General features: G+C 36.4%; 3 protein-coding genes and 1 long non-coding RNA gene across 5 annotated transcripts; 2 read left to right on the top strand and 2 right to left on the bottom strand.

Annotated features, from left to right (window-relative positions):
• Nucleotides 1-67: 67 nt before the first annotated feature.
• LOC113337285 lies at nucleotides 68-657 on the bottom strand. 2 transcript variants are annotated; one of them, XM_026582997.1, is made up of 3 exons: nucleotides 564-657; nucleotides 344-418; nucleotides 68-227 (listed from the first exon to the last, which is right to left on the bottom strand). In XM_026582997.1, the coding sequence occupies exons 1-3, from the start codon at nucleotides 609-611 to the stop codon at nucleotides 87-89; spliced, it is 264 nt and encodes an 87-aa protein (XP_026438782.1). In that variant the 5' UTR covers nucleotides 612-657; the 3' UTR covers nucleotides 68-86. The 2 variants fall into 2 exon arrangements, with proteins under 2 accessions (XP_026438782.1, XP_026438780.1); XM_026582995.1 differs by having other exon boundaries at nucleotides 344-616.
• Nucleotides 658-10,951: 10,294 nt separating this feature from the next.
• LOC113337243 lies at nucleotides 10,952-12,906 on the top strand. Its single transcript, XR_003354146.1, has 2 exons — nucleotides 10,952-11,613; nucleotides 11,702-12,906. It is a non-coding gene; the product is annotated as an uncharacterized LOC113337243 (long non-coding RNA).
• Nucleotides 12,907-16,621: 3,715 nt separating this feature from the next.
• On the bottom strand, nucleotides 16,622-18,901 carry LOC113337287 (sugar transport protein 8-like). Its single transcript, XM_026583000.1, has 4 exons — nucleotides 18,663-18,901; nucleotides 18,062-18,381; nucleotides 17,336-17,962; nucleotides 16,622-17,252 (listed from the first exon to the last, which is right to left on the bottom strand). The coding sequence occupies exons 1-4, from the start codon at nucleotides 18,766-18,768 to the stop codon at nucleotides 16,788-16,790; spliced, it is 1,518 nt and encodes a 505-aa protein (XP_026438785.1). The 5' UTR covers nucleotides 18,769-18,901; the 3' UTR covers nucleotides 16,622-16,787.
• Nucleotides 18,902-21,675: 2,774 nt separating this feature from the next.
• LOC113337263 (cytochrome P450 89A2-like) lies at nucleotides 21,676-23,427 on the top strand. The gene has a single exon (XM_026582970.1). The coding sequence runs from the start codon at nucleotides 21,690-21,692 to the stop codon at nucleotides 23,256-23,258; it is 1,569 nt and encodes a 522-aa protein (XP_026438755.1). The 5' UTR covers nucleotides 21,676-21,689; the 3' UTR covers nucleotides 23,259-23,427.
• Nucleotides 23,428-25,887: the final 2,460 nt, after the last annotated feature.

Raw genomic sequence — 25,887 nt, 5'->3', positions numbered from 1 at the left:
ACAGCAAAGTAATAAATCTGTTCAGAAGCTAGTTCCAAGAGCTTATAGAGTTTTGATGTAGGGCAAGATAAACCACATATATAGTTTTAAGAAAGAAGCCCAGAAGAGATCATAACCTTGGACCAACTAGCCTCACAAGCATCTCGTGCCTTCTCCTTTGGTTCCTTCTTTTTCTGGACTAGCTCATTCATGCGTTCTTCCTCGAACCACAACGTCACAAGATCATGCTGCGTCACCCAGAATAGAAATAATTAGAGATCAAGCCAGCAATACTATCAGATACAGGCTCATCATTTACTGAATTAGCCAATAATTACAATATAAACTCAATATTTCAGTTTACCTCGTCAGGACCTAGAAGTTTAGAAAATTCCCTTCCCATGTTTTTGGTTAATCGATCCCCTAAACTCCCCATTGTCTTAAAATAAGTAGAGGAATGTTTAGACAGCAACTCCAAAAACTTTTTCGCAGAAGATATTTCACACTTGAGTTTAACATAAAGATTAGTAGCAGCTGCAAAAAGATAATAAACCATGGACCATTACATGCTTTCTTAGTAATACCTTAAACTCTGCCATCTTTTTTAGCAACGTTATCAGCCTGGAATTCATTCTGATTGTGGTTAATATTCTCGGGATACTCGAGCTTTCTTGTATATCGTTTATTTATCTCACTCACAACATCTTTGTCCAGTATCCTCTCAAGGGCATTATTCCAATATGTCTTATAAAGTGTTGGGCATTCAAAAAAAGTTCACGAGCATTATCTTCCTTTAGCTGTTCACGGATCCATTCTTTGTGGTCATCCTGAACTGCTGCACCAGATACTAACATGGTAGCAAAGCCGCGAAGCATTTGGTAGGAACATTTTCAGAAAAATGTTTTCCATTTGTTTTCTGTTTTTGAAAACAAAAAAAGGGAAAAAAATGAAAACAACAAATTATTGTTTTCTATGTTTTCTCTTTTTTCTTTTTTTTTGTTCCTTTTTCTTCTTTTCAGAACAAAGTAAGAGATCGGGGGAATGACTGCAAGTGAGTCATGGTCAGTATCACTATATCTTAGACGAGTCTTTACATTTGATCTGATTTAGTTGATTTTTCTTAGTTTTCAAAAACAGTTTTTATCCTACCAAACAATTTTTAGAAAATGAAAACAAGGAAAAAAAGGTATGTTTTTAAAACAACAAAAAATTATTTTTGAAAACTGTTTTTAAAAACTATACCAAACATGCTCTTATCTTTGTAAATTTGGGACCAAGAGACTAAATGTAAGAAAAAAAACAAAAAATCTCAGTTAGGAATAATAATAATAAGAGGAGGATCCATGGACACTGTCATACATGATTTGTGTTATTTTCTCCGTAAAATCCAAACGACAATGAATTTATATATAATATTTTGATGATATGTTTCTCTTATAATAATTTACGTTCCAACCGAAAATGAGCACGATTCAAGACATATAACACCAGATATGCTCTTATAATAATACAGTATGAATTAGGCAGGCAAATACAAAGTTGGTTGGTATTGAAGTTTGTTACCGGTAAGAGTTTATAGTCATCAAGTACTTCTTTTGCACTTTTATATTCTCGTTTATATGTCTTTCGAATCATATCAGAGATATACTGTCCATAAAGGGAAAATTAGGGGGAGATCCAAAAAGAAAATATTCTCATTGTCAGGCCCACAATTAATTTTGGATACTGTGACACCCATAAATATTTCTGTGACACCCATAATTATCCGAAATTATTAAAACTTGTCTGCATGACGGTTTATGCATCCGCATGACGTGTTATGCATACTGTTTTTTCAGGGATAACTCGTTATGCATCCTAATTTTTCAGGGGTATAATTGGCAACACAACTTGGATATAACATATCTAAAAATCCGCGCCTTGAAATTTTACAAATTTTATATCGTTGGAAATCTTTTAAAGAGAGCTACGCAACGAGTACAAACAACAATATCAAATTTTTGTTTTTCACGAAAAATCGGAGGTGATCATCGTTTTAGGGAAATTTTTTGAAAACTGGCTGCATATTCATTATGCAGCCTCCAAAAAAGATGCATAACACATTATGCAGACGCATAACGAATTATGCAACCATTTTTTCGACTGCATAACAAGTTATGTATCTGCATAACAAAGTTATGCATCTATAACAAGTTATGTAGCCATTGTTTTGGTTGATTTTAGTTCGGACAGAAAAATTGGTGCATAATGCGTCATGCAGCCATATTTAAATGATGCATATCAGGTTATGCATCCATTTTCTCGATGCATAAAAGATTATGCAACAATTTTCTCGATGCATAATTGATAGACGCATTTATGTGTCCAATATATCTCAATTGTATATATTGTTAGTGCTCGATTTTATACTTATTTGGTTATTTTATGTCTTTGTAGGTAATTTTGGAGAAATAAGCATTTGCGGCGAAATTGGATCGAATAGTGGGTTTTTTTGCTCGTGGGAGAAAATTATTAAAGAAACCCCTCATTTGGATAAGGGGCACCTCAATTACTAAGGGGTACCCAGTTGATAAGGGCCACCTCAGAGAAACTACTATTCGCACCCCGTCATAGGATAAGAGGAACACCCTTCTTCTTCACGGTTTCAAATCCTCAAAATTGGCGGGAAATGTGAGTAGTGAAGGTTAAGAATTAGGGTTGGATTTTTAAACACAATTAAAGAAGATTCAATCGCTGATTTTTATCAGGATGGACTGGATTGGGCCAAACAATGTTGGTATATGTGATCAAATGGACCGAACTGGGCTAGATATTGACTTGAAGCAAAACAGGGGTTACGTGAAACATGGAAATAAGAAAGTTTATCGAGATAGTTTGGTTGGAAATTACGTGCAAGTTTGGAGAGGGTATTTTGTTTGGATTCTTCCAGGGTTAATTACCGGATTTAGAAGAGTTTGGACAAAATCAAAACACGCGTGAAGGAAGAGATAAAAAAGGAAAAATCCCGAGTCTCTTGGTGAAAGAAACAAAAATGATTTGGAAGCAATATTCTTAGACTGTGGTGTATATATAGTCTTGGAGGAGTATTAAGAAGGGAGTCTAGTAGTTTGGGGCCTTTACGTAGTTTAGGGGAAGCTCTGGTACGAAGAAATCACGCTGCAGAGAAAGTTGCAGCAGCACGAGGAAGAAGACGAAACTGAAGAACATTAGACGACCCAAGTCAGTCGCAGAAAAGTGTGGTTTATCCACGACACACATAGTATCGTTCCCAACAGTCTTACATCTTCTGTATCGTTAGTAACAGTCGATCTGCCACGCATATAACGTTGCAATTGCTCTTTTTTGGTGATTTTCCTTGTACTTCCATCTTTAAACACTCTTTGAGCCATGTTTCTATCTGTTGAGAGTTTGTACGACATCATGAGCTAAACCCCAACACTGGGATGACGGAGGAAGCCGTATTTCATGCGTGTGGTAATTATATTTAATTCTTTCATGACTTTTTGCAAGGATTATTAATTGTTTTATGGTTTTTATTGAACGGTTGTGATTTCAATCGATGGCTTATACTTAGGTTAAGTCTTTTGATATCCCATGCATTAGATTTATAGTCGTTGCTTTTCAAAAATCTACCTTGGCAAAGAAACAGAGTCAATATTCTATTTGAGCTATATTGTCTAGAATAACTATATGAATCGCATGAATGGATTTATTGGTGGAATCCTGAATCTCAGTCTCTCATAACATTAATTGAAACCAAAATTAAGTCTGAAATAAAATCTTTACAAGTCTTTGAACGAACTTCTACTTATCACTTTCAAAACTACATCAATTTTTGGCGCCGCTGCCGAAGACTTGTATTTAGATTTGTTTTAGGTTTCTTTTTCTTTTTATTATTTTTGTTCTTTTTTACGCGTTTTGGTATTTTTCTATTCTTTTCAGATTTGGAGCGAAGCTACAAGGAAAGAAAAAGTGCTATAGAAGGAAAGCATCGCCAGAGAAGGAAAGGAAAGAGGAATCCGAAAGGAGTGAAGAAGAAGATTTTGTATATAGTTATTTTGTTTTATTTTTAGAAACTGTAAATAGGGTTTTATTTTTGTAATTTTTCTTTTCCTTTTTGGACATTTTTTATTTTTGGACTTGGACATTTTTATTTTTAAACCCTAAGGAAGGGTTAAAATTAAATATAAATTGTTTGCAGGGAAGGACGACAGTTACGGTACTGTCTCGGACCCTCGGGATCGTACACTGACATTGGAGTCGGTGGACTGAGTCGACTTCAACGGTTCATCGCCCGTATGGTACGGGAGGTAAGACTCTATCCACCCACGAATCCCCTGTCAGTGGGTTTTATTTTGTGTGACAACTCACACCCCCGCAATAGAATGCCGAACTGGTATTACAATAGCCAATACAACGAATATCCGACTGAGTTTCAAAATGGACGTTACTACTTTGACCATAGTGTGAATAGTGTTTGGGAACATCAACCTTTTGAAGGTTATGGCCCATACCATGGTGATCCCAATTACTATCCATACGCCCACCGGTCGTACGATTCTTCTCTACTAGAGTCCGCATATAAGTTAGCTGAGTCGACATAAAAGTTACTTGAGTCGACACATAGTTCAGCTGAGATGAATAACTTAGTTATGAATAAAAGAAACGCAACGTGTGAACCTTCTTTCCTAGATAAAATCAGGAAGTCATGTGAGTCGACTCAGAAAATGTTGTTAGAGGCCCAGGAAAGAACTGCTCAAGATGGTCTTAATTTCCAATATAGTGTTTTCAATAATTCCCTTGAAAATGAGGATAGTTATTTGCATAATCAAGATGACGAGGATATAATTGGTAACACTACTTTTTGTTTAGTTAAGGTTAAACCATTTTCATGTTATTATAATGATTATGCTGAGGATAGTGTTGATGAAGAATTTGAAATAAATAGGCATAGTGATCAGGAATTAGCTACTCCAACTGAGCTTAATAATAATATTATTTCTATTTCAAATCCAAATAATTTTATTAATTATTCACCTATTCAAAAGGACGAGGATTTGACTAGAGATACCCCCGTTTTAGACGATGTAGTATTTCCTTTTGATTACGAAGCTAATAATGGTTTAGAGGAACGAGTATATTTTGAGTCTAGCGATTTAGAAAGAATAGACTTAGAAAAAGAAAATGAACTCGTCGAGATGAGTGAGGATGTACCTGACTTAGAAGAATCAATTGACCATTTTCATGAATTAGATGACCTTGAAATTAGGGAAGTTGTGACTAGTCTTTCTAGAGACACTGAAAACTCTAAGTTTGGGGGTGATTATCATTCTCCATGTGATTTAACTCTTAGAAAGGTCCCTCACTTGGGACTTGACATATGTGCCTCAACCATTTTACAAGATTATCTTCATACACGTTTTCCTGAACCTAGTGATGTCCACAAGAAATTTCAGTTATTAGAAACCCATCCTCTGGTTGATGTGGTTTACCTAGGCTATGATACCCAGATTGACTTTGTTTTCCCACCAAATATTTTTCTTCCAAATGTGGGAATGTTTGATTTTCAAATGTGTCGAATATTAAGTTTTGAGACTAAACCTAATTACTTTAGGAGATTAGGGTCGACATACTTGTTTAAGGAAGATCACCACTCTCATTGTGGTCAGCTGTGTAAGTCAAATCTGATTGACTTAGAGGATCCTCAATTATTCAGGTTATTATTATGTGCTTCTAAGTTTTTATTTGAGTTTTTCCAGACTCTAGAACCTGAACATTTGGATCTAACCTATGAGGAAATGCAACCCATGAAAATATTTTATTTGGACCTAGTTATAGATCCTGAACCTGAACCACAACTAGATGTAGTTGTCTTAAACAGGAAACGAGACAAGGGTGTGCTTTATTTGTTCATTTTCTTGGCATGTTGCAGATTCCTTTTACTTGTGATAGTTCTATTTGGTTTTGATGACCCACATATATTTTGGCTATTACTTTAAGATTCTATGAGGTGACTAATCCTTTCTTAGTCTGGCTGAAGACGTTAAACTTAGCACTTCTTGGGAGGTAACCCATTCTCATGCAACACGATAATATCTTTCCTTATCTCTTTTGCTTCAAATGGTAACAATTTCTCCTTGTTCATGCTTTTAATTTTATCTTTAGAACATTGAGGACAATGTTAGATTTAAGTTTGGGGGTATAGGAGAAATTTTTTAGTTGCATAATTAAACTCCAGAGCCTAGAAATTTATGCCTATTAAGGATGACACTAACCAATCTAAGTGGATGGAAGCATTTTGGTTGTAGGAGTTGAGGAACCAATCTGATTAGATGGAAACATCTAAAGAGTCTATTCATAAAATCACAGAGCTCAGGTGTTAGAAATAACATGACAGTTTCACCATATCTCATTGAGTCCTTTTCACTTCTATTTTTATTTTGTTTTATTTTTAAACTATGTTTCTCTAAGTGATTAGGTGGGGCTCACGATTCAAGTTGTTACCAATGCTAGGGTGAATTAGAGTGATTGAGATACAAAAAAAAAAAGAGTTGAAGAAAAAAAAAGAGAAAAAGAAAGAAAAAGAAAAAAAGAGAAATTGAGACCAGACCATCAGACCAACTGGAATAAATTCAATAAAGTCGACCACTGGAACCCTTGTATATGCCAGTGTGTTGATATTAGTCAGACTAGTATCTCAGTCCATTAGGATATGTTCATTTTGGCGGAGGCCTTCAGACAGATATGAGAAACACCGTTCACCTAGTAAACATCAAAACCATCTATGTTTTTCTCTATATCCATCTTCTTGATCTATCCATGTGATTAGTTTTGACTCCGGATATTGATGTCCATAGTGCGACTATCTGAGTAGAGCTCTATCACTTTATAAGAATTTTAGTATGCTTGAGTGCGAACTCGTGTACAACAATTGGAATTTTGCATCAGGGTACTTCCTCCTGTAGTCAATAAGTATGCCAACCAAGGAGATTCTTTAGTGCCTTCCAAGGTTCTGTGTAGATAGCTAAGGTCTGGAGTATAAAGGTTTTGTGGGTATACCTCTGGTAATCCCTCCGGAGACAACACTCCGCCACTAGAGACACCTAGGGGTTTAAAGGATTGAATACGCTAAATGCAATCGACGATACCTGCGACAGTGAGTTAGACTTTTATTTTATTTGATTTGCTTGAGGACTAGCAAATAATAAGTTTGGGGGTATTTGATAGACGCATTTATTTGTCTAATATATCTCAATTGTATATATTGTTAGTGCTCGATTTTATACTTATTTGGTTATTTTATGTCTTTGTAGGTAATTTTGGAGAAATAAGCATTTGCGGCGAAATTGGCTCGAAAAGTAGTTTTTTTCGCTCGTGGGAGAAAATTACTAAAGAAACCCCTCATTTGGATAAGGGACACCTCAATTACTAAGGGGTACCCAGTTGATAAGGGCCACCTCAGGGAAACTATTATTCGCACCCCGTCAGAGGATAAGGGGGACACCCTTCTTCTTCACGGTTTCAAATCCTCAAAATTGGCGGGAAATGTGAGCAGCGAAGGTTAAGAATTAAGGTTGGATTTTTAAACATAATTAAAGAAGATTTAATCGCTGATTTTTATCAGGATGGACTGGATTGGGCCAAACAATGTTGGTATAGGTGATCAAATGGACCGAATTGGTCTAGATATTGATTTGAAGCAAAACAGGGGTTACGTGAAACATGGAAATAAGAAAGTTTATCGAGATAGTTTGGTTGGAAATTACGTGCAAGTTTGGAGAGGATATTTTGTTTGGATTCTTCCAGGGTTAATTACCGGATTTAGAAGAGTTTGGACAAAATCAAAACACGCGTGAAGGAAGAGATAAAAAAGGAAAAATCCCGAGTCTTTTGGTGAAAGAAACAAAAAAGATTTGGAAGCAATATTCTTGGACTGTGGTGTGTGTATAGTCTTGGAGGAGTATTAAGAAGGGAGTCGAGTAGTTTGGGGCCTTTACGTAGTTTAGGGGAAGCTCTGTTAGAAAGAAATCACGCTGCAGAGAAAGTTGCAGCAGCAGGAGGAAGAAGACGAAGCTGAAGAACATTAGACGACCCAAGTAAGTCGCAGAAAAGTGTGATTTATCCACGACACACATAGTATCGTTCCCAGCAGTCTTACATCTTCTGTATCGTTAGTAACAGTCGATCTGCCACACATATAAACGTTGCAATTGATCTTTTTTGGTGATTTTCCTTGTACTTCCATCTTTAAACACTCTTTGATCCATGTTTCTATCTTTTGAGAGTTTGTACGACATCATGAGCTAAACCCCAACACTGGGATGACGGAGGAAGCCATATTTCATGCGTGTGGTAATTATATTGAATTCTTTCATGAGTTTTTGCAAGGACTATTAATTGTTTTATGGTTTTTATTGAACGGTTGTGATTTCAATCGATGGGTTATACTTAGGTTAAGTCTTTTAATATCCCATGCTTTAGATTTATAGTCGTTGCTTTTCAAAAATCTACCTTGGCAAAGAAACAAAGTCAATATTCTATTTGAGCTATAATTGTCTAGAATAACTATATGAATCACATGAATGGATTTATTGGTGGAATCTTGAATCCCAGTCTCTCGTAACATTAAGTGAAACCAAAATTAAGTCTGAAATCAAATCTTTACAAGTCTTTGAACGAAATTCTACTTATCACTTTCAAAACTACATCAATTTTTGCATCTATAACAAGTTATGTATCTGCATAACAAAGTTATGCATCTATAACAAGTTATGTAGCCATTGTTTTGGTTGATTTTCGTTCGTACAGAAATTTTTTGTGCATAATGCGTTATGAAGCCATATTTAAATGATGCATATCCGGTTATGCATCCATTTTCTCGATGCATAAAAGATTATGCAACAATTTTCTCGATGCATAATGCATTATGCAGTCATATTTTCGGATGCATAACAGGTTATGCATCCACTTTCATGACTGCATAACTTGTTATGTAGATATTGTTGTAGGTGCATAACAAGTTATGCAACCTTGTTTTTTGTTGGTTTCAATACTAAGATAAAAGTATCTGCATAACGTAGATATTATTTCCTTCATCAAACCACTCATCTCTACTCTTTTAATAGTTTGTAAGCATTCATCCTTAAAAGTGCGTGGCAACTATACCGTAGATATTATACTGTGTCCGTCTCCATACCCTGAATTCTCTTCTGAATCATAACTCCTATTCACAGCAGCTAAAAAAGAAGATAAGGAAACGAATTGATAAGCAATGACATACGAGAACACTTTCTTCACATACGAGATTCAACTATCTTTTTCTACAGCCCTAATCATCTATTTTTTTTCGTGCGCATCCTAATATAATTTGATTGTTTTAATATCGGTGATGTTTAGTTTGTTACCATGACTTAGAGAAACGATGGAGAAATCAGTGGGTGTGATTTCAGATCTGAAATTTGGTGAAGATTGGTGCGAATTTGTGTGGGTTTGTGCATAATTAAAAAGGGAATTTTTGTGTCGCTGCTCAGCAGATGGGATTAAGGAATTGAAGATAGGGTTTCGGTATTCTTGAGAGATAGAGATGACATTGTTGATAATGTCTTGGTGGTTTGAATATGAAGATGATTATGGGTTTCCTGTTGAACTCAAAAGAAGAAGATAGATCTGCTCTGAAGATCAAATGGTTGAATCTGTGAATAGGTGGAGGTTAACAAGATGAATGGGTTGCTGAGTGTTGAATCGAATTGATCCAAAATTAGAAGATGGATGATGGGTTGGTGGCACTGTTGAAGAAAAGGAATTGAAGATGAAGAAGAAGAAAAAAAAAGAACGAAACAGAATTTTATAAAATATGGGTATGAGAATAATTTTTTCCTAGAAAATGGGTGCGCGCCGTCAGATTTCTGGGTGTGGGTTTCACAGTGGGAAAGATCCGAAGAATGGGTCTCCTTGTAGTTTTTACTAAATTTTTTCCTTAGTTTCAAATTGTATCCAGTCCTTTAAAGCCTTACTATCAGAATCAGTAATCCCGTGAAAATCCGTTTTTCTTATTTCCTCGGTGTGGCCTGTGTTTCTTCCTTGTCTTTTTTGGGTACAAGGTTCCGTCATCGTTTTTCTTTTCCCTGTTGAGAAAATCAACCAATATCATTGCTATTACTATTTATAGAGAAGACCACTAAACCTACAAAGTATACTCGGAATTCATAACATAAATAATTAAATAATCGAAAAAAAAAGGCAGAGAAGAAACCCTAGTTTACCTTTGAAGGCGATCGCTAAAAGAAAATTGGGAGATTAATTAATTTGAAAAGAGACTCAGAGAGGAGAAGAAGATAATGTAGAAAAAATTGAAGGCTGTGAGTTTTTCCGTCTTATCTTACTATAATATATAAACGAATTAAAGAGAAAAAAATAATAATCACCGGGTCGGTACCGCCGGAGCTGACCGGAACTCGATCGGACGATGATATCGGTCCGAAAAACTTTTCTCCCTGCTGCTCAGACGAGGGAGGTGGTCGGTCGTGGAGAAATAAAATTAAAAAAAAGGGTGTCTCGTCCTTTTTATATCAATTTTTATTTCCTAAACCTTATTAGATTATGTAATGACCCTCAAGCTCGTCAATGCTATTTGACTGGTCTAGCGATAGTCAAGAGAAGAATTAGCCGCTAATAACTCGATTACTGTAACACAAACATTAATTAATTGGGTTAATCTAACAACGATCTAGATACGAAATTAGTATCACTGGACAGGCCTCGAAAAGTTATGCACAGTGGACTACTCGAACATGTTATTCGGATACCGGGCGAAGAAGATTTTATCAGATTTGCTCAAAGGGAAAAATAGCCTTTTCGTAGTTAAACCGTGTTGGCTGCCCATATCAATTTTCGGGTGCCTTTATCATTTTGGTCGACCTTATCCTTGTGGATCGAGAGGATAACTCTCATTCTCTTTTCTTTTTATTCTCAATTCCTCCTTCTCCTCCTTCTCCTCCGTTCTTCTTCTTCTACGAGTGTTTGAGAGCAAACTAGAGATTTGGATTGAGATAATCAATCCATGATGAAGATTATATGCAGTATGAGTTGTTGCTGGCGTTGATAAGATTGAGATTTGTACAGATCTTGAATTAGGGTTTTGAGATGAATTTTGGAGCCGTATGAAATTGATAGGTTAAATCGAAGTATAAATGGATGTAGGATGAAGGGTTATTGCTGAATTTAACTTGTAGTATTGCTTTGAAGAAGAATTGAGATGTTAATGAAACTGTGAAGAAGTTAGGGTTTCTTTAATTCAGTGAAGATATGATTGGAGGTGATTAAGAGGAAATTAGAGGATGGGTATTGAAGAACGCGATGTAAAGAAGATGGTTATGGTTTTAATTTGGGTATTTGGTTACAAGGAGGAAGATTAAGAAATCAGTGAATTAGGGTTCTTGATAGAGCATATATTTAGGATTCATGGGTTTGTTTATGGACGAAGGAGATGGAGTTGATGGAGAGGAATTAAAAGAGGAAGATCCCTGATGCAGATTAAGGTAGAGAAGAATTTGACCCTAAATTGATGGGGAGAGAAACCATTTCAAGAAAAAAGAAGGGGTTGGTTTCAAATTGGTTGAGAGAAGCTGTTTTGAGGTAATTATTCTTCTTGGTTAACTTATTAATGTTTTTATACTTTCATTACTGAGTTATGAGTTTGTTAATTGATCTAAGTTCGAAATAGATGCATGTGTATGGAACTGGAGGAGGAATTATTACACTAAACTAATGATTAAGACAGTGAAGAGCTAGAGATGGTGGATATGAAATTGAATTACAGTTGTATCTTGTTGAACTGGTGGTGCTGAAATGGTTAAGATGGCATGTTGAATCAAGTCAAGTAAGAAAGGGGAATTGATCTCAATTTGCTGGAATGAATCTATATTGAGGTAAATAATGTTCTTATCAGTAGAATTGGTTCATGTTCATTATTGAGATTATGTGAATGCTTATGAAGTTAAGTTACAGAGTTATTGGGTTCGGTTTGCTGTTTTTCTTAATTGTTGATGAATCTAAGACCTGAGATGGATATGAATTGGAGATGCTGAAACTAATGTAACTGGTGGAGGTATTTGCAGGATGTAATGAATTAGAATGATTACAGGGTTGGTAAGAATTTATAAAAGATGGAATTGAGTTTAGTTTGTATGGTTGAAATGCAACTGCTGTTGTAGAATAAGTTTGTATATGTGATTGATGTGAAGTTTTATTGAATTGAATGTATGTGTGCTGGAAATCGGAAGGCTATGCATTACAGTTAATGAGATGGCTGCAGTTTGTAGAATTTTATTGTACATATGGATTTTGAGTTACAAATATTGTAATGCTGAGTTAGTGGTATGCAATGACAGTGTGGTTGCAGGGAGTTGTGGTAGTGTCGCAGATTGTGTAGGCAGGATTGAAATGAGTTAGAATGGATGAGATTCAGTGAAGATATGAATGAACTGAGGTTAGTTTGTATGGAACAAATGGTGGTGCCGATGTTGCTTAACTGATTGTACTGGGTTGAGCTTAATCAGATTAGTATATTGAGATGGTAGTGTGTTTGTGTTTATGATATGGGTTTGAATTGATCTGAGGTAGTAATTTGGTATTGATGTACGTGACAGGGAAGAGTTAAGTTGAATGATGAAGTGTGTAAGTTGAGGAAATGAAAGATATGTGGAGTTCAGGTCCAAGGGATAGTGGTCCAGTTATTAGTTGTGTTGAGCTGCAACTGTAGTTATCATATGGAGGGTAGATTAGAAGATGAATCTGAAATAGCTTGTGCTGAATTGAATCTCTCCAGTGGGAGCTTGTAACTGCAATTGCAGGTAAACTGTATTGGTCTTTGTAATTGGATTTGATGTTTGTTTTGAATGAAAGGATCTGTAATAGAAGTTTAGCTTAGGCTTTAGCCTATTAGTCATTCCAGTCAGTTTAGCTGACTCGGTGTATCTGACTGAGTTGAATCGGTGTTAACTCACTGAATTACAGATCTGACCTGAGTTGACTCAGATGACTTGACCTTGACCATTTACCCCAGGACTTTGACATTTGACTGACGTTGCCTGTTAGTTGAACCCTTTGACCGTTAGATTGACCCAGTTGGGTCAGGCCTCGTATAGTGTTCCGGACTAGTGGGCCGTGCCGGATCAGACCCCCAAGCTTGGGCTTAGGGCCAGCAATCTTAATTAGTGTTTGGACAACTTATGGTCTGAATTAGCCTTTAGCTTCTTCTACAAAGTTGTAGATACTCATTATACTTAGCTAATGGACTGTAGAAACAACCCCAATTCAATTAGTGAACCTTAGCTATGCTAAAGATAGATAAATAAAAGATGTAGAACCTTAAATGGGCCTAGAATCATTAGAAAGACTTGTATAATACTTGTGGGAGCCATTTTGGCTAGATTCTTGGACTTCTTGTGTAATTAACAGTTAGTCTATATTAACAACGACCGATTCAAAGGATGAACCAGTGGATCGTGGATCTCGAAGTAGGCGTGGCTTGTCATCAAAAGAGGAGGGAATACATTTGACTCTTTTGTAACCGTTGTTGTTTCTTTTACAAAAGTTTATAGTTAACAAACCATGCATTGTCTGTCTATGCATTCCATGCTTTATTTAAATTGCATTATGATAATTCTGTTGATTCTTTGAATATTTCCATGAAATGGAAAGGACTTGTAAGGTATGTCATTATGAATTGTTATGGGAAATGAGAATTTCCACTTGTGGTATATAGGATACGCTCCGTCACATTTATATCTACATGAATTCAGCTTTTATGTTTATATCGGTTGACAGTTTGCGAGTTCGGAATTGTCGACATCCGTATTTACGATTAGGTGTGGATTTGCGAGTTCGGAATTGCACAACCATAGTATACATTGTTCGAATAAGGAGTTTGTCCATATACATGTTTGTTTACTTCTGTGAGGATATGCTCTTTCACATTTATATCTACATGAATTCAGCTTTTATGCTTATATTGGTCGAGAGTTTGCGAGTTCGGAATTGTCGACATCCATATTTACGATTAGGTGTGGATTTGCGAGTTCGGAATTGCACAACCATAGTATATATTGTTTGAAGAAAGAGCTTGTCCATATTCGTGTTTGTGTATCTCAGTGACTTGGTCATTATTTAATGTCTGGGAAAACATTATTTTTTTTCTTAATCTTGTTTATGATTACTTAGAAGTTAAATGTTAATTATTCCTACTTTCAGTTTTCAGAGACATATCAGAGTTGCGCAGTGAAAGCCACAAATGTTGACTCCGTTAATTAGTTAACTTCCGCTGTGTTTATTATGTTGTTTATTGTATCTGTAAACCAATTGACTATTATAAATGTATCATTTGCGAGAAGTTCATGTATATATATTCTGAGCAGGGTTAGTTTTGGGATAAATTTTGTAGCAGATTTCTTATTGAATGTTTAAGTATTTGAATTAGATTCGTTGTGCCTCTTTATTTAGTTAATCTCTTGGATTAGTCAGCTGCTAGCTTAGGGGGCGCTACAGATTAATATAAGGATTTCCTTTTCTCGACAATTGGACCGCAGTGTTAAACCTACCAAGATTAGACATTTCACCACTGAAATCAGCAATGCCTCATCAATTCACGTTCATTGCACGATGCTCTATCATACTGGATCTTCATTGCTCACACATGAATTTATTAGACAAAGATTTCCTTTTTTGGGCTACGGGCCCGTGAGTGCTAAACACACCAAGATTGGACATTCCACCACTCAAATCAGCAGTGCCTCATCAATCCACGCTCACTGGACGATGCTCTATCATACTGGATCTCTATTGTTCGCACGTGATATCATTGGAGAAAATCGAGAATTTTGATAGTATCTCTTACGGCTAAGTTCAATTACTTATTTCGTTTATGATTAGAAAAACAGAAAAATCGCCATCCAGTACTTATTTTAGAACATGACCGTCCCTCGCTAGGAAAGGGACTTAATGTTGATGGTCGATTTTTGACAAAGGATAAAATTGTAAAAATCATGATTTTGTATATTTCTGACCTAGCTTCAGACGGGTATGTGAAATTCATATTTAAAATTTAGACGCGAAGGCTCATGTCATGATAATATCTGATTGAGTGTATAGCCTCTCAAAGCTTACTTAAAGTGCAATTATAAAAGCCTCTCAGACGAGCTTTCAATATTTCTCATGTTTCATCAATATCGAACAGTTTCAATATTCACTTCTGCATAAAATCGAGAATGATTGGACGGCTCCTAGACATATTGATTACCTGCTAGTATAGAATAATAACATCTTCAGGTGCAGCAACACCCCCCGACTAATAAATATAAATATAATGCTCCGAACAACTGCAAAAGTCAAGTCTTGGGTATCCTGAAAGTCGTACTTATACGATTCATTCAGCAATAGCGAGGTGTATAGTGAACAAGGTACCTAGGGCTGCACATGGGACGGGAGGGTACGGATTTTTGCCTGGCTCAGTACCTGTACCTCCCCATGGTCGGTATTTGTACCTGTGAAGTACGGGACAGGACGGGACCTGTACCCGTTTAACTCGGTACGGGACGAGACCGGTTCTTTACCTGTAGCATATGTAAAAAAAAAAAGACAAAGCAAAAAATCTAGGTTTGGTTTCCTTCCCTTAGTTTTTTATTTCAATTGTTCGGTGCTGCAGGTTTCGTGTGCACTGACTTTTCCCATAGCCAAATTGGTTGTCAGCTGCATTGAAGAAAATTACTCCATGAGTGTCTTTTCCTTCTCTAGCATTTTCAAGGTTTTTATGTTTAGGGGCATTCATAAAGTTGCACTTGCTTGAAATATAAGAATAATCTGCACAGGATTCGGTTCCTGTGCAGATTATTCTTTTTTATTTCAAACAAGTTGCACTTGTTTGTTCCTGCTTGTCCTGCTATTTTGCCACTCTTATATTTCAATATCAGGAAATTTTAAAGTACATTCTAATTGTTTTTCCGGTATCACGCACTACCAGCTCCTGCAACTAGACAACTGTGTATATTGTTGCTTAACAACTTCATTTTTCCTTTTGATTTGTTTTGTTTGTATAGCTCCACGGTCATTTTTCTCGCTCTCATCATTTCGAATCAAAGGAAGTGAATCAAAGTCCAGACTGAAGGAATCTTACAATTCTTACTAGCCAGACCGTATCATATATCAAGTAGAAACAAAAGAATTGTGAGCAAGCAAAAAAAAAGAAGAAAAGAAAAGAAAAAAAGAAAATTTTCAATACATATGTAGTCTGCGGCGAGTTCTGCGAGGATTTTGCATATTTGCTGCTTCTTTACATGTATTTTTTGTTCCTAGTGATTGAAAAGCTCTTGCATACATATTTAGCTTAGCTAACAATGTACATTGATTGAGTGTTGCTTAATTTTCTTTTTTTTGGGAGTTTGGGTTGTTTTACCATGTGTCTCCTTGTGTGTAATTGTACTGTAAAAGTTTATTGCACCTAGCTACTTATATACCATAGTTTGTTTCATGACTTGGAATTTTGTTCAAGGTTTCTTGAAATTTTCAGCCCCAACCAGTAGCTGATGCAGCAAAAGCCATTAATCGAACGAAAAATCTTAAAGAACACAGATATAAATTGCAAGGAAAATCTCAATTACTTTTATCCAAAACGAAACAGATTTCAATCTAGTCTTTCAAGTCCTAAACAAAGAACTAGCTACTGAAAATGGAAAAAGAATGCGAAAATCTTAGGAAGCTAAAGAAATCCATGATGAACAATGGATGCTGCAAGAAACAGAAATATGCACTGCGAATCACGGATAAAACCCGCCTTCCTTCCTCACTTTCTGTCCATTTGCATCAACGTCGCGGTCCATATAATTCTTCCAGAACCAATGTTGCTTCCAAACTCTCTCAACCATCTCTTCAATCGGAACACCTTTAGTCTCTGGTAGCAAAAATACCACAAATAGTCCCATGGCAACAATCCAGGCAGCAAAAAAGAAAAACACAAAGGCGTGCATATGACACAGCATTGACAAGAATGCTTGAGCTATGATGAAAGTGCAGAGCATGTTTGCGCTAACAGCAAATGCGAAACCAGTAGTTCTTATCTCCAGGGGAAATGTTTCACTTGGAATCAACCAACCTAATGGGCCCCATGACCATGCAAAGCTCATGACATATAAACAAACCAGAATAACCACGCCAATTGCTTCTCCATGACCTAGTGATCCAGTTATCTTCAGACGCACTGCGAGGATTATCCCTACAACAACCTGCACATTACGTAAAATGTCAAACTAAATCAGTTTTATTCTGCTTTTTTCTTCAGGAGGTTCTGGCTTTAAGGTTTACGTACCTGTGTAAGGAACATCTGGCAACAAGCTTCAAGAAGCAAGGCTCTTCTTCCAAATTTGTCAACAGTTTTGATTGAAACTAAGGTGCTAAAGACATTTACAAATCCTATGATCACGGATGATATCAACGCCGCGTTGGCCCCAAAACCGACAGTTTGAAACAAGACTGGGGCATAGAACATGATGGCATTGATTCCTGTAAATTGCTGGAACACTTGCATCATTATACCAATGACAAGAGGAGGTCTACTCGATGGTCGCATAAGTTTTGAGAATGAACTCTGGGTTTCTTGAGATAATCGACTAGCAGTTAATATCGACTGATACTCCTCCTCAACGTTTTGTGCTCGTCGTATCTTCTGAAGAGTTAATTTTCCTTTTTCTATATGACCACGTTCGATCAAACTTGTAGGTGTTTCAGGGATAACAAATGAACCAACCAGGAGCATGAAAGCAGGAACTCCGGCTAAACCCAAAGCTAGTCTCCAGCCCCATGGATGCTTCTCAGCTGCAACATAGTTTATAACGTTGGCAATAAGTATTCCAGTAGTAACGAACAGCTGGAAAAGAATGTTCACTGCTCCTCGGATCTTGATGGGCGCAATTTCAGATAAGAACAGCGGAACGGCCTGCACGTTACAAGAATCATTTTTATTATATAATCAGTCTCTGCGAAAACGAAGCAAATTAGCAGCACAATAGCTAGAGAGGAAGTGAATTAGCTTTACCTCATTACCAAATCCAACACCAACACCAAGCAAAATCCTTCCAAGAATGAGCATGACAAGACCATTTGCTGCAGCATTCAAGGTAACTCCTAACAAGTAGAATATGGAAGCGACTAACATAGTCATCTTGCGGCCATATTTACTGCAAACTTTAGACCCAATAAAGCTGGCACAGAGTGCAGCAAGGTACAACGAGGAAGTGAACAACTGAACATACGGATCAGCGTATTTGCAGTAGTTGTTTTCTTTTGCATGTTTTTTCTTAGCGTATACACCAGGAAAGAACATAATCAAGAAGTCATCCATCGATGTCACTCCACCTACAACAATATACATAAACCATGCATTCGTGATCAAAAATACGGACCCATAACCCTAAACAATATAAAACACGCAATTGTCCAACAGTTTGAGATCTGACTCGATATGAATCCTCCTATATGCAATAACAAACCCAAAAAACACAAAAGTTGTGAAAGAACATCTCTATAATGGCGAATCTGACAGTTTAAAAACGATGCTCATTGTGCACTCGAATTTACAATAACCCTAGTCATAAAAAAACAGAAAAAGAGAGGATTAGGAGTGATTGATTATATACCTGAAATACCAATGTCATAACCGAACATAAGACCACCAATAGCAGCAATCAACCAACACAGAACCACAAAAGGCTTTGAGTAAAAATCATTCTCAGAACCTCCCATTTTTTCGAAAACCCTTCTGTTTTCTATACAAAACTCTCTCAATATTAATCTAAACTAATCTAATCTAAATCTAATCCCTTGTTTAATCTTGTAAACAAGTTTAAAGTTTAGGATTAGATATCTAAGTTGAATCTGAGGATTAGTAGATAGAAGTAAGTTTACTTGACTGAGCAGTAGAGAGGATTTCTACCCATATATATATGGAAAAAAAATTCTTAGTTTTTTTCTTTGTTCGGATATTTTCCGCAACAAAAATGGCTGGAATTAGTAAACTTGGCTAATTTGTTTCCTAATATGTAGGTAAGCCGCAACCAAAATTCGTTAAACTCTAGTTTGAGTCAAATAATAGTGTGACTTGGGCAATTTCTTGAGCCTGATTAGCAGGGGTGGATTTATTCTCTCCTTAATTTTGGATCATAATAACGTTACCATTTTCTGCCGTTTTTATTTGGTTTCAAAAATGATTAAAGTCCCTTTTAGGGTTTTTGTGTTTGATTAATGACACTCAAGCGGGACCCACATTTTCACACGCTAGGGGTGTTAGATGTGTGTATGTCCGTAAAAATGAAAAGTTAATTTTGGACTTGGGTTTGTAACCCGTTTCGATAATATTTTATAAGTTACTTTTCGCATTCTCAAAATAAAAAATTCAAAAATTAATTTGGAATTTCAGAATGATTTTTTGAGGCAAATGAGTAAACTTTGTGTGAAGCAAACTATTTTTGTTTTTTGAGATTGATTTCTAAAAGGATATATGCATACCATGTAGTGCAAAATTATTCATTTATAGACCTTTTCTTTTTTAAAGTTCGGTACAGCTAGACCCGATCCCCTGAGCAGACCCAACCGGCTAGACCAACCCTACCATTACTGATCCAGCCGCCGTCCTAACAACAAGATTCCCTTCTCACACGAAAAATATACAAAAAGGGAATCCATCCCACCAAGTGGGAATCAATCCACTTACCTCTCGCGCGTACTATGGACGTAACAGGGTGTGTTATCTGCTATACTTAAAGGTTGAACACTGTCTCAAACTATATTTTTCTAGAACAAGCGTCATGCTAGGATACCTCGGAAATAAAACAAGCTTTATCGCATGTCAAGGTAGTTCTCAAAAACTTAGCCTAATATGAGGCGAGTTGTCAAGACTAGCTAGTTGGTGTACTAGACCATTTCAATAAATAAGTCCGAAAGAACACTCCTCGAGAATGGACGTGTTTAAATATGACAATGCTCAATTTAGCATCCGGCATACTAGATTACAGTGAGTGAGTGAGTTAGCATGTAAGATCAGGTTTTCAATTCAAGTCTAAGTTGAGAACCGTCAGACTATCCGATGGTTCTCATGTTCTCTCCCATAGTGAAGATTAAGGTTGAAAATCTTAGAATTGCCTAAAATTCCTGGATCCATTCAAAACTTTCACCTCTTGGTAATTTAACTATGTGTCTAAAGAGGAAAATAAAGTAGCTGATATTCTATCAAAATTACCTAGAACTGAGAGACAATGGAGTGTATGGTTACTGGAACCTCCTAGTAATATTCTACCACAGTTACAGGAGGAGAAAAACTATGTAAACACTTAAGCCTAATCAATCAAATCTGTGATCAGATCAGTTATGGGTTAGTTATATTGTAAAGTCTATGTATAAATACATGTCATAGATCAGTGATATCTCTGTAAAGTCTGTGTATAAATACATGTCTAAATACGATTGAGTGAATATTGTATCTCTTCATCATGTTTTTCACTCTCTACTCTAATCTCTATGCCATTCCAACAGCCAAATGGCGACTCAAGTCGTATACTCGTATTCTTGATTCTTCCCATAAGAATCGGATAATCCATCTCACACGACTTACTAACTCCCCGACTCAGTACTCAACTCGGCCGCAATGAGTGCTAAGTAGTCAAACTCTATCCGCCGGCCACCATATTTTTCAAAGCTAAAAACATAATTCGGGAATAAATTTTCTAAACCTAGAAAACCCTAGTAGGGATGGCTATAAATAGCATTTTCTCAGCCTCTAAAATCAATCAATGGTGACACTGTCATTCTCCGCCTCGTTATCTCAGTGAAACTATTTTCATATGGAACACAGGGAAACTTAACAGAAGCATCTTGATTTGCACACTGATTTCACCTCTCAGAGAAACAAGGCAAACCAGCTCTTCGATCACTGAGAGGAAAAATCATTGTGCTGATGAAGGTGTTTTCTTGAGATTTTTTTTTTGTTCTATCAAATATAAAAAAAATACAAGCATCGTTGGTCGGACTTTCGTGTAGGATATATGACTTTGGTGTTGGTGGTGGTATCCATCGCAGTTGATTGTTTGTTGGGAAAATAGGTCTTGGCCCATGTGTGTGAGTTCATTTGATGGATTCTTAGTCCTTTTCTATTCATTGGAAGTTTGGTTTGGACCTCTTGGATTTTTGTCATATATTGTCTATCAATATTTCATGAGCCTTTGGTTGATTAATTATTTATTTTGATGCGCATGAGCCTGTCACTACAAACCCAGGATGCTAGGATCCTGGGTATAATTATCCATATTTCACCCTTGAGGCTTGACACTTCACAGTAAGCTTTTTGGTTTGATACAAACTTCACGGTAAGTTGGTGATTCGTCGAATGCTATCTAAGGATATATAGCAACAAGGTCTGGTTTCTTGTAACTATATCCATAACCGATTCAAAGCCTAACCCTAAAATCAGCAGCCAGTCAACTGATATTTCTCATCTGTAAATCAATGTTCATCATCATGATCCCTTCTATACCCCTCACAATCATGCCATCTATTAAAGTGAAAGCATTGCTGGACTAGTAGTTGTGACTATTTGTAGCTGGACTATATGTATTAAAAATACACACCCGAGTTGCACCAATATTTTTGATAATCACAACTTGCATGCATCAATGGATTGGTTATTGATAATCATAATCACAGTACTCTCCGTATGTACAATAACTTTAATCAATCTACTTCTTCATCAAACTCCTAAAAGATTACCACCTGGTCCTGTTTCAATCCCTATCATAACAAGTCTCCAATGGCTTAGAAAACCACTAGAAGCTTTTGAACCAACTCTCAGAAATGTCATAGCAAAATATGGACCAATCATATCTTTATCAATTGGTTATCAGAAAATAATTTTCATTGCCAACTCAAGTTTAGCTCATCAAGCCTTAGTTCAAAATGGAGCAATTTTTGCTGATCGTCCACCGGCACCGGTGACATCCAAAATTGTTTCAAGTAATCAACATGTTATTAGCGAAGCTTCTTACGGTCCTTTATGGAGGTTACTTCGGAAAAATCTTACCATTCAGATTCTTCATCCATCAAAGATCAAATCATTTTCATCGGCTAGAAAACGGGTTTTAAACATAATCAAGGAGAATATTAAAAAAGAATCTAACTCAGGGAAGAACCCTGTTCTTGTTGTTGATCATCTTCAATTTGGTATGTTTTGTTTACTTGCTTTTATGTGTTTTGGTGAAGAAATTGATGTGGAAACAATTAGACAAGTTGAATCTGTGCAGACAAATCTCTTACTAGGATTAAGTAGGTTTGAGGTTCTAAATTTCTTCCCCAAATTCTTTAGTAATATATTTTTCAAGAAGATATGGCAAGAATTTGATAAGTTGAGAATGGATCATAAAAATGTACTAATTCCATTAATCAGATCAAGAAAAGAACAAATGAAGAAAACTAGTAGTGAAAATCAAGATGATGATCAGAAATCTTCCTTAGGGTTTTGTTATGTTGATTCATTATTAAATCTTGAAATACCTGATGAAGAAGGTGGAAGCAGAAAACTGACTGAAAACGAAATAGTAAGTTTGTGCAGGGAGTTTTTTGATGCAGGTACTGATACTACAACAACAGCTTTGGAATGGATTATGGCAAATTTAGTGAAATACCAAGATATTCAATCCAAATTATATGATGAAATCAGAAAAATATCTGATGATGATGATGATGAGATACCAGAAGAAGATTTGAAGATTCTGCCATATTTGAAAGCCGTGGTTCTGGAGGGACTAAGAAAACATCCACCTGGCCATTTTGTTCTAAATCATGCAGTTACTCAAGATGTAGGGTTAGGTGGATATATTATCCCAAAAGAAGCTATAGTGACTGTCATGGTAGCACAAATTGGGCGGGATCCAAAAGTATGGGGGGAAGATTCAATGGTTTTTAAACCTGAGAGATTTTTGAATGATGGTAGTGTGAATGAAGAAATGTCAGATTTAACTGGTAATAAAGAGATTAAGATGATGCCATTTGGAGCTGGTAGAAGAATGTGTCCTGCTTCTGGTTTGGCGATGCTGGTTCTTGAGTATTTTGTTGCTAATCTCATCAAGGAATTCAAGTGGACGCCTAAGGATGGAGATGATATAGATTTTTCAGAGAAACAAGAATTTATTACTATGGTCATGAAGAATCCATTGTGGGCTCATGTGTCTCCAACAAAACAAGAATAGGCTTCTGCCTCTCTACCAGGGGCAGGGGTACCTTTACTTGTGCCCAACCAATATTTGGTGTTTTTGATAATTCTGTAAGTGATATTACAATCAATATTTTAGTTTGAATGATTTGAAATGTAATCTTCCATCAAAAAAAATATATATTAGATTGTTACCTTGCGAACAAGATTTGCAAGTGGGTGTCACGTGTCACATTACTACCTTAAGAATCAAACTTGTAAAAATGTATATAGCTTGGTTGTTTAAGACAGATATAACCATTACTTTGCCATATGATTTTCTCTAAGAAAAAGGTCCAGTCTATAACACAAAATAAATCATTGATTGTTTTCACTTGTAATTAGTTCATTAATTACATTGATATGATGAATGTAAACACCATTGATAGTAAAAAAACCGTATCATATTCATCAACTACTACGTAATGGTGAATTCAAATTCGGAGAAAAAATATCATAATATCAATGGAGTTTAAACCTGAAAAATTTTTAGATGAAGATGATATGATGGTAGTGAACATCAACTACCCCATATCAAAATACAGGAACACCTTGCACTAGCACTGATAAACACTGTTGTGGAAATTAAAGCAGCTTACATCATGTTTGTTTACTCCTGACTCATCTGAGTCGTCTGGATTTGAATCATCTGGATCTGAGTGAAATCACCTGATTCATTTGGATCTGAGTCGATATGTTTGTTTTGAGTCAGATTTGACTCATTTGACTCGGAAATAAGTGAATCAGTGGTTTGGTCCCATGAGTCAGGGGTATTTTGTTACCTGACTCAAATGAGTCCGAGTCAGTGGTTATGTCTGAGTCAGAGATCGAGTCAGATCTGACTCAAAATGAAAAACAAACGGTCTGACTGCTGACTCGGTCCGAGTCAGAGGTTGACTCAGATTCAGACGCCGAATCATCTACAAACAAACAAGTTCTTAGTCAAAGATTAAAAAAATTTATTCATTTTATACCGATCCTCCAAACTCTACATGGAAATGGTGCAAAACGGTTACTTTTTATGTTATCTATACAAAGTTTGTTTAGTGGATTTACATGTTTCGGATTAACATGTTTTAATTTATCGTCCTGAATGATTTAAACAGAAAACAGCATCAACACTTAAAGAACAAGGAAATATAGAAGAAATCCAAAAAAAATACGGAAAAAATATAGAGAGGTAAATGAAATTGAAACCCAAAAAATGCAAAACACTCCAAGAGAGAGATAGTGGAGATGCGAGGTAACGAACCCCGTAGCTCTCGCATGCAAAGCGAGCACTTTGCCATGTGAGCTACATCCACGGTGTTGTTTCGCTGATCATAAGTGAAATCCATTCGGATGGAAACCCAAGCCTGAGTAAAAGAACTTCTGCGCCAATTCGCTGAATATCAAAAGATGTTGTTCGTGTTCTTTATTTTAACTTGGATGCATCACCTATGCTTGTGATTCATGAATATTCCAAATGCTAGCCAGATAGGGGAACAACATACGGACCAACAGAAACATTACTCATAAATGACATTCAACCAACACTAACGTTAACCTTCATATATATATATGAGCAAGGCTGTCATAGTGTCTGTTAAGCGTACATCATAGAGTCTTCCTCAAGACTCTCTGTTCAGTTAGTCAGTCAGCCTGCACTAGACTATAGGCTAGTTAATCGTTCTCTTTTGGTTAGCTATAAACTCGTTCTCAATATCTGTAAAAAGCAGAAGACTGTCTCTAGGTCGAGCACGGAGGCTGAGTATAGGGGTGTTGTAATTGCAACCTCTGAAATTATTTGGATTCAGTCATTACTTAAGGAACTAGGTATTTTTGCATCATCTCCAACATTGTGGTGTGATAATCTTGGTGCGACGTATCTCACTGCAAATCCTGTCTTTCATGCACGAACTAAGCACATAGAGATCGACTATCATTTTGTGCGGGATAGGGTCGCTGACAAGCAGTTACAGGTGCGGTTCATATGTTCTAAAGACCAACTGGCTGATATATTTACTAAGGGGCTCTCTTCTCCTAGGTTTCAGTACATACGAGACAAGTTGCACATTCGTCCACTCAAGTACAACTTGAGGGGAGGTGTTAAGCGTACATCATAGAGTCTTCCTCAAGACTCTCTGTTCAGTTAGTCAGTCAGTCTGCACTAGACTATAGGCTAGTTAATCGTTCTCTTTTGGTTAGCTATAAACTCGTTCTCAATATCTGTAACAATATTTGGCTTTATCAATAACTCTGTAACTGTTTTTCAGAGTATAAATAAGAGTTTAATCTCCACAAGATTTCTGTGGAAGATATTCACCAAGAATAGTGTTCTAAGTTGGTATCAGCTTGTCGATCCAACGCTTCTGCAAGAACCAAAACCAAATACAACACAAAAAAAAAAAACCCTAAAACATCAGAATGGCTTCAACATCCAGTCTTAGACAAATCCAGATACATCACCTGATAACCCTCAAACACACAGAAACCAATCATCTTCTCTGGAAGACATAGTTCAAGCCTATTTTCAAAAGATATGGTCTCACTGGTTTTATTGATGGCACCAAGTTAAAGCCTGCAAGAACTCTTCCTGACAGTGATGACATCAACCCAGACTTTACAGAACATGAGGCTTGTGATTC

The sequence above is a fragment of the Papaver somniferum genome, unplaced genomic scaffold (assembly GCF_003573695.1).
Source record: "Papaver somniferum cultivar HN1 unplaced genomic scaffold, ASM357369v1 unplaced-scaffold_158, whole genome shotgun sequence".
Classification (NCBI taxonomy): domain Eukaryota; kingdom Viridiplantae; phylum Streptophyta; class Magnoliopsida; order Ranunculales; family Papaveraceae; genus Papaver; species Papaver somniferum.
Note: the sequence above shows the minus strand (reverse complement) of the source record. Positions and strands in the feature narration are given on the sequence as shown.

Coding starts and splice junctions, on each gene's coding strand:
- LOC113337263 (XM_026582970.1), top strand. CDS start 21,690: ATGGATTGGTTATTGATAATCATAATCACAGTACTCTCCGTATGTACA.
- LOC113337287 (XM_026583000.1), bottom strand. CDS start 18,768: ATGGGAGGTTCTGAGAATGATTTTTACTCAAAGCCTTTTGTGGTTCTG. Junction 17,963..18,061: donor GTGTTGGATTTGGTAATGAG/GTAAAGCTAATT, acceptor TGTAACGTGCAG/GCCGTTCCGCTGTTCTTATC. Junction 17,253..17,335: donor GCCAGATGTTCCTTACACAG/GTACGTAAACCT, acceptor CGTAATGTGCAG/GTTGTTGTAGGGATAATCCT.
- LOC113337285 (XM_026582995.1), bottom strand. CDS start 535: ATGGTTTATTATCTTTTTGCAGCTGCTACTAATCTTTATGTTAAACTC. Junction 228..343: donor AACTTCTAGGTCCTGACGAG/GTAAACTGAAAT, acceptor TGGGTGACGCAG/CATGATCTTGTGACGTTGTG.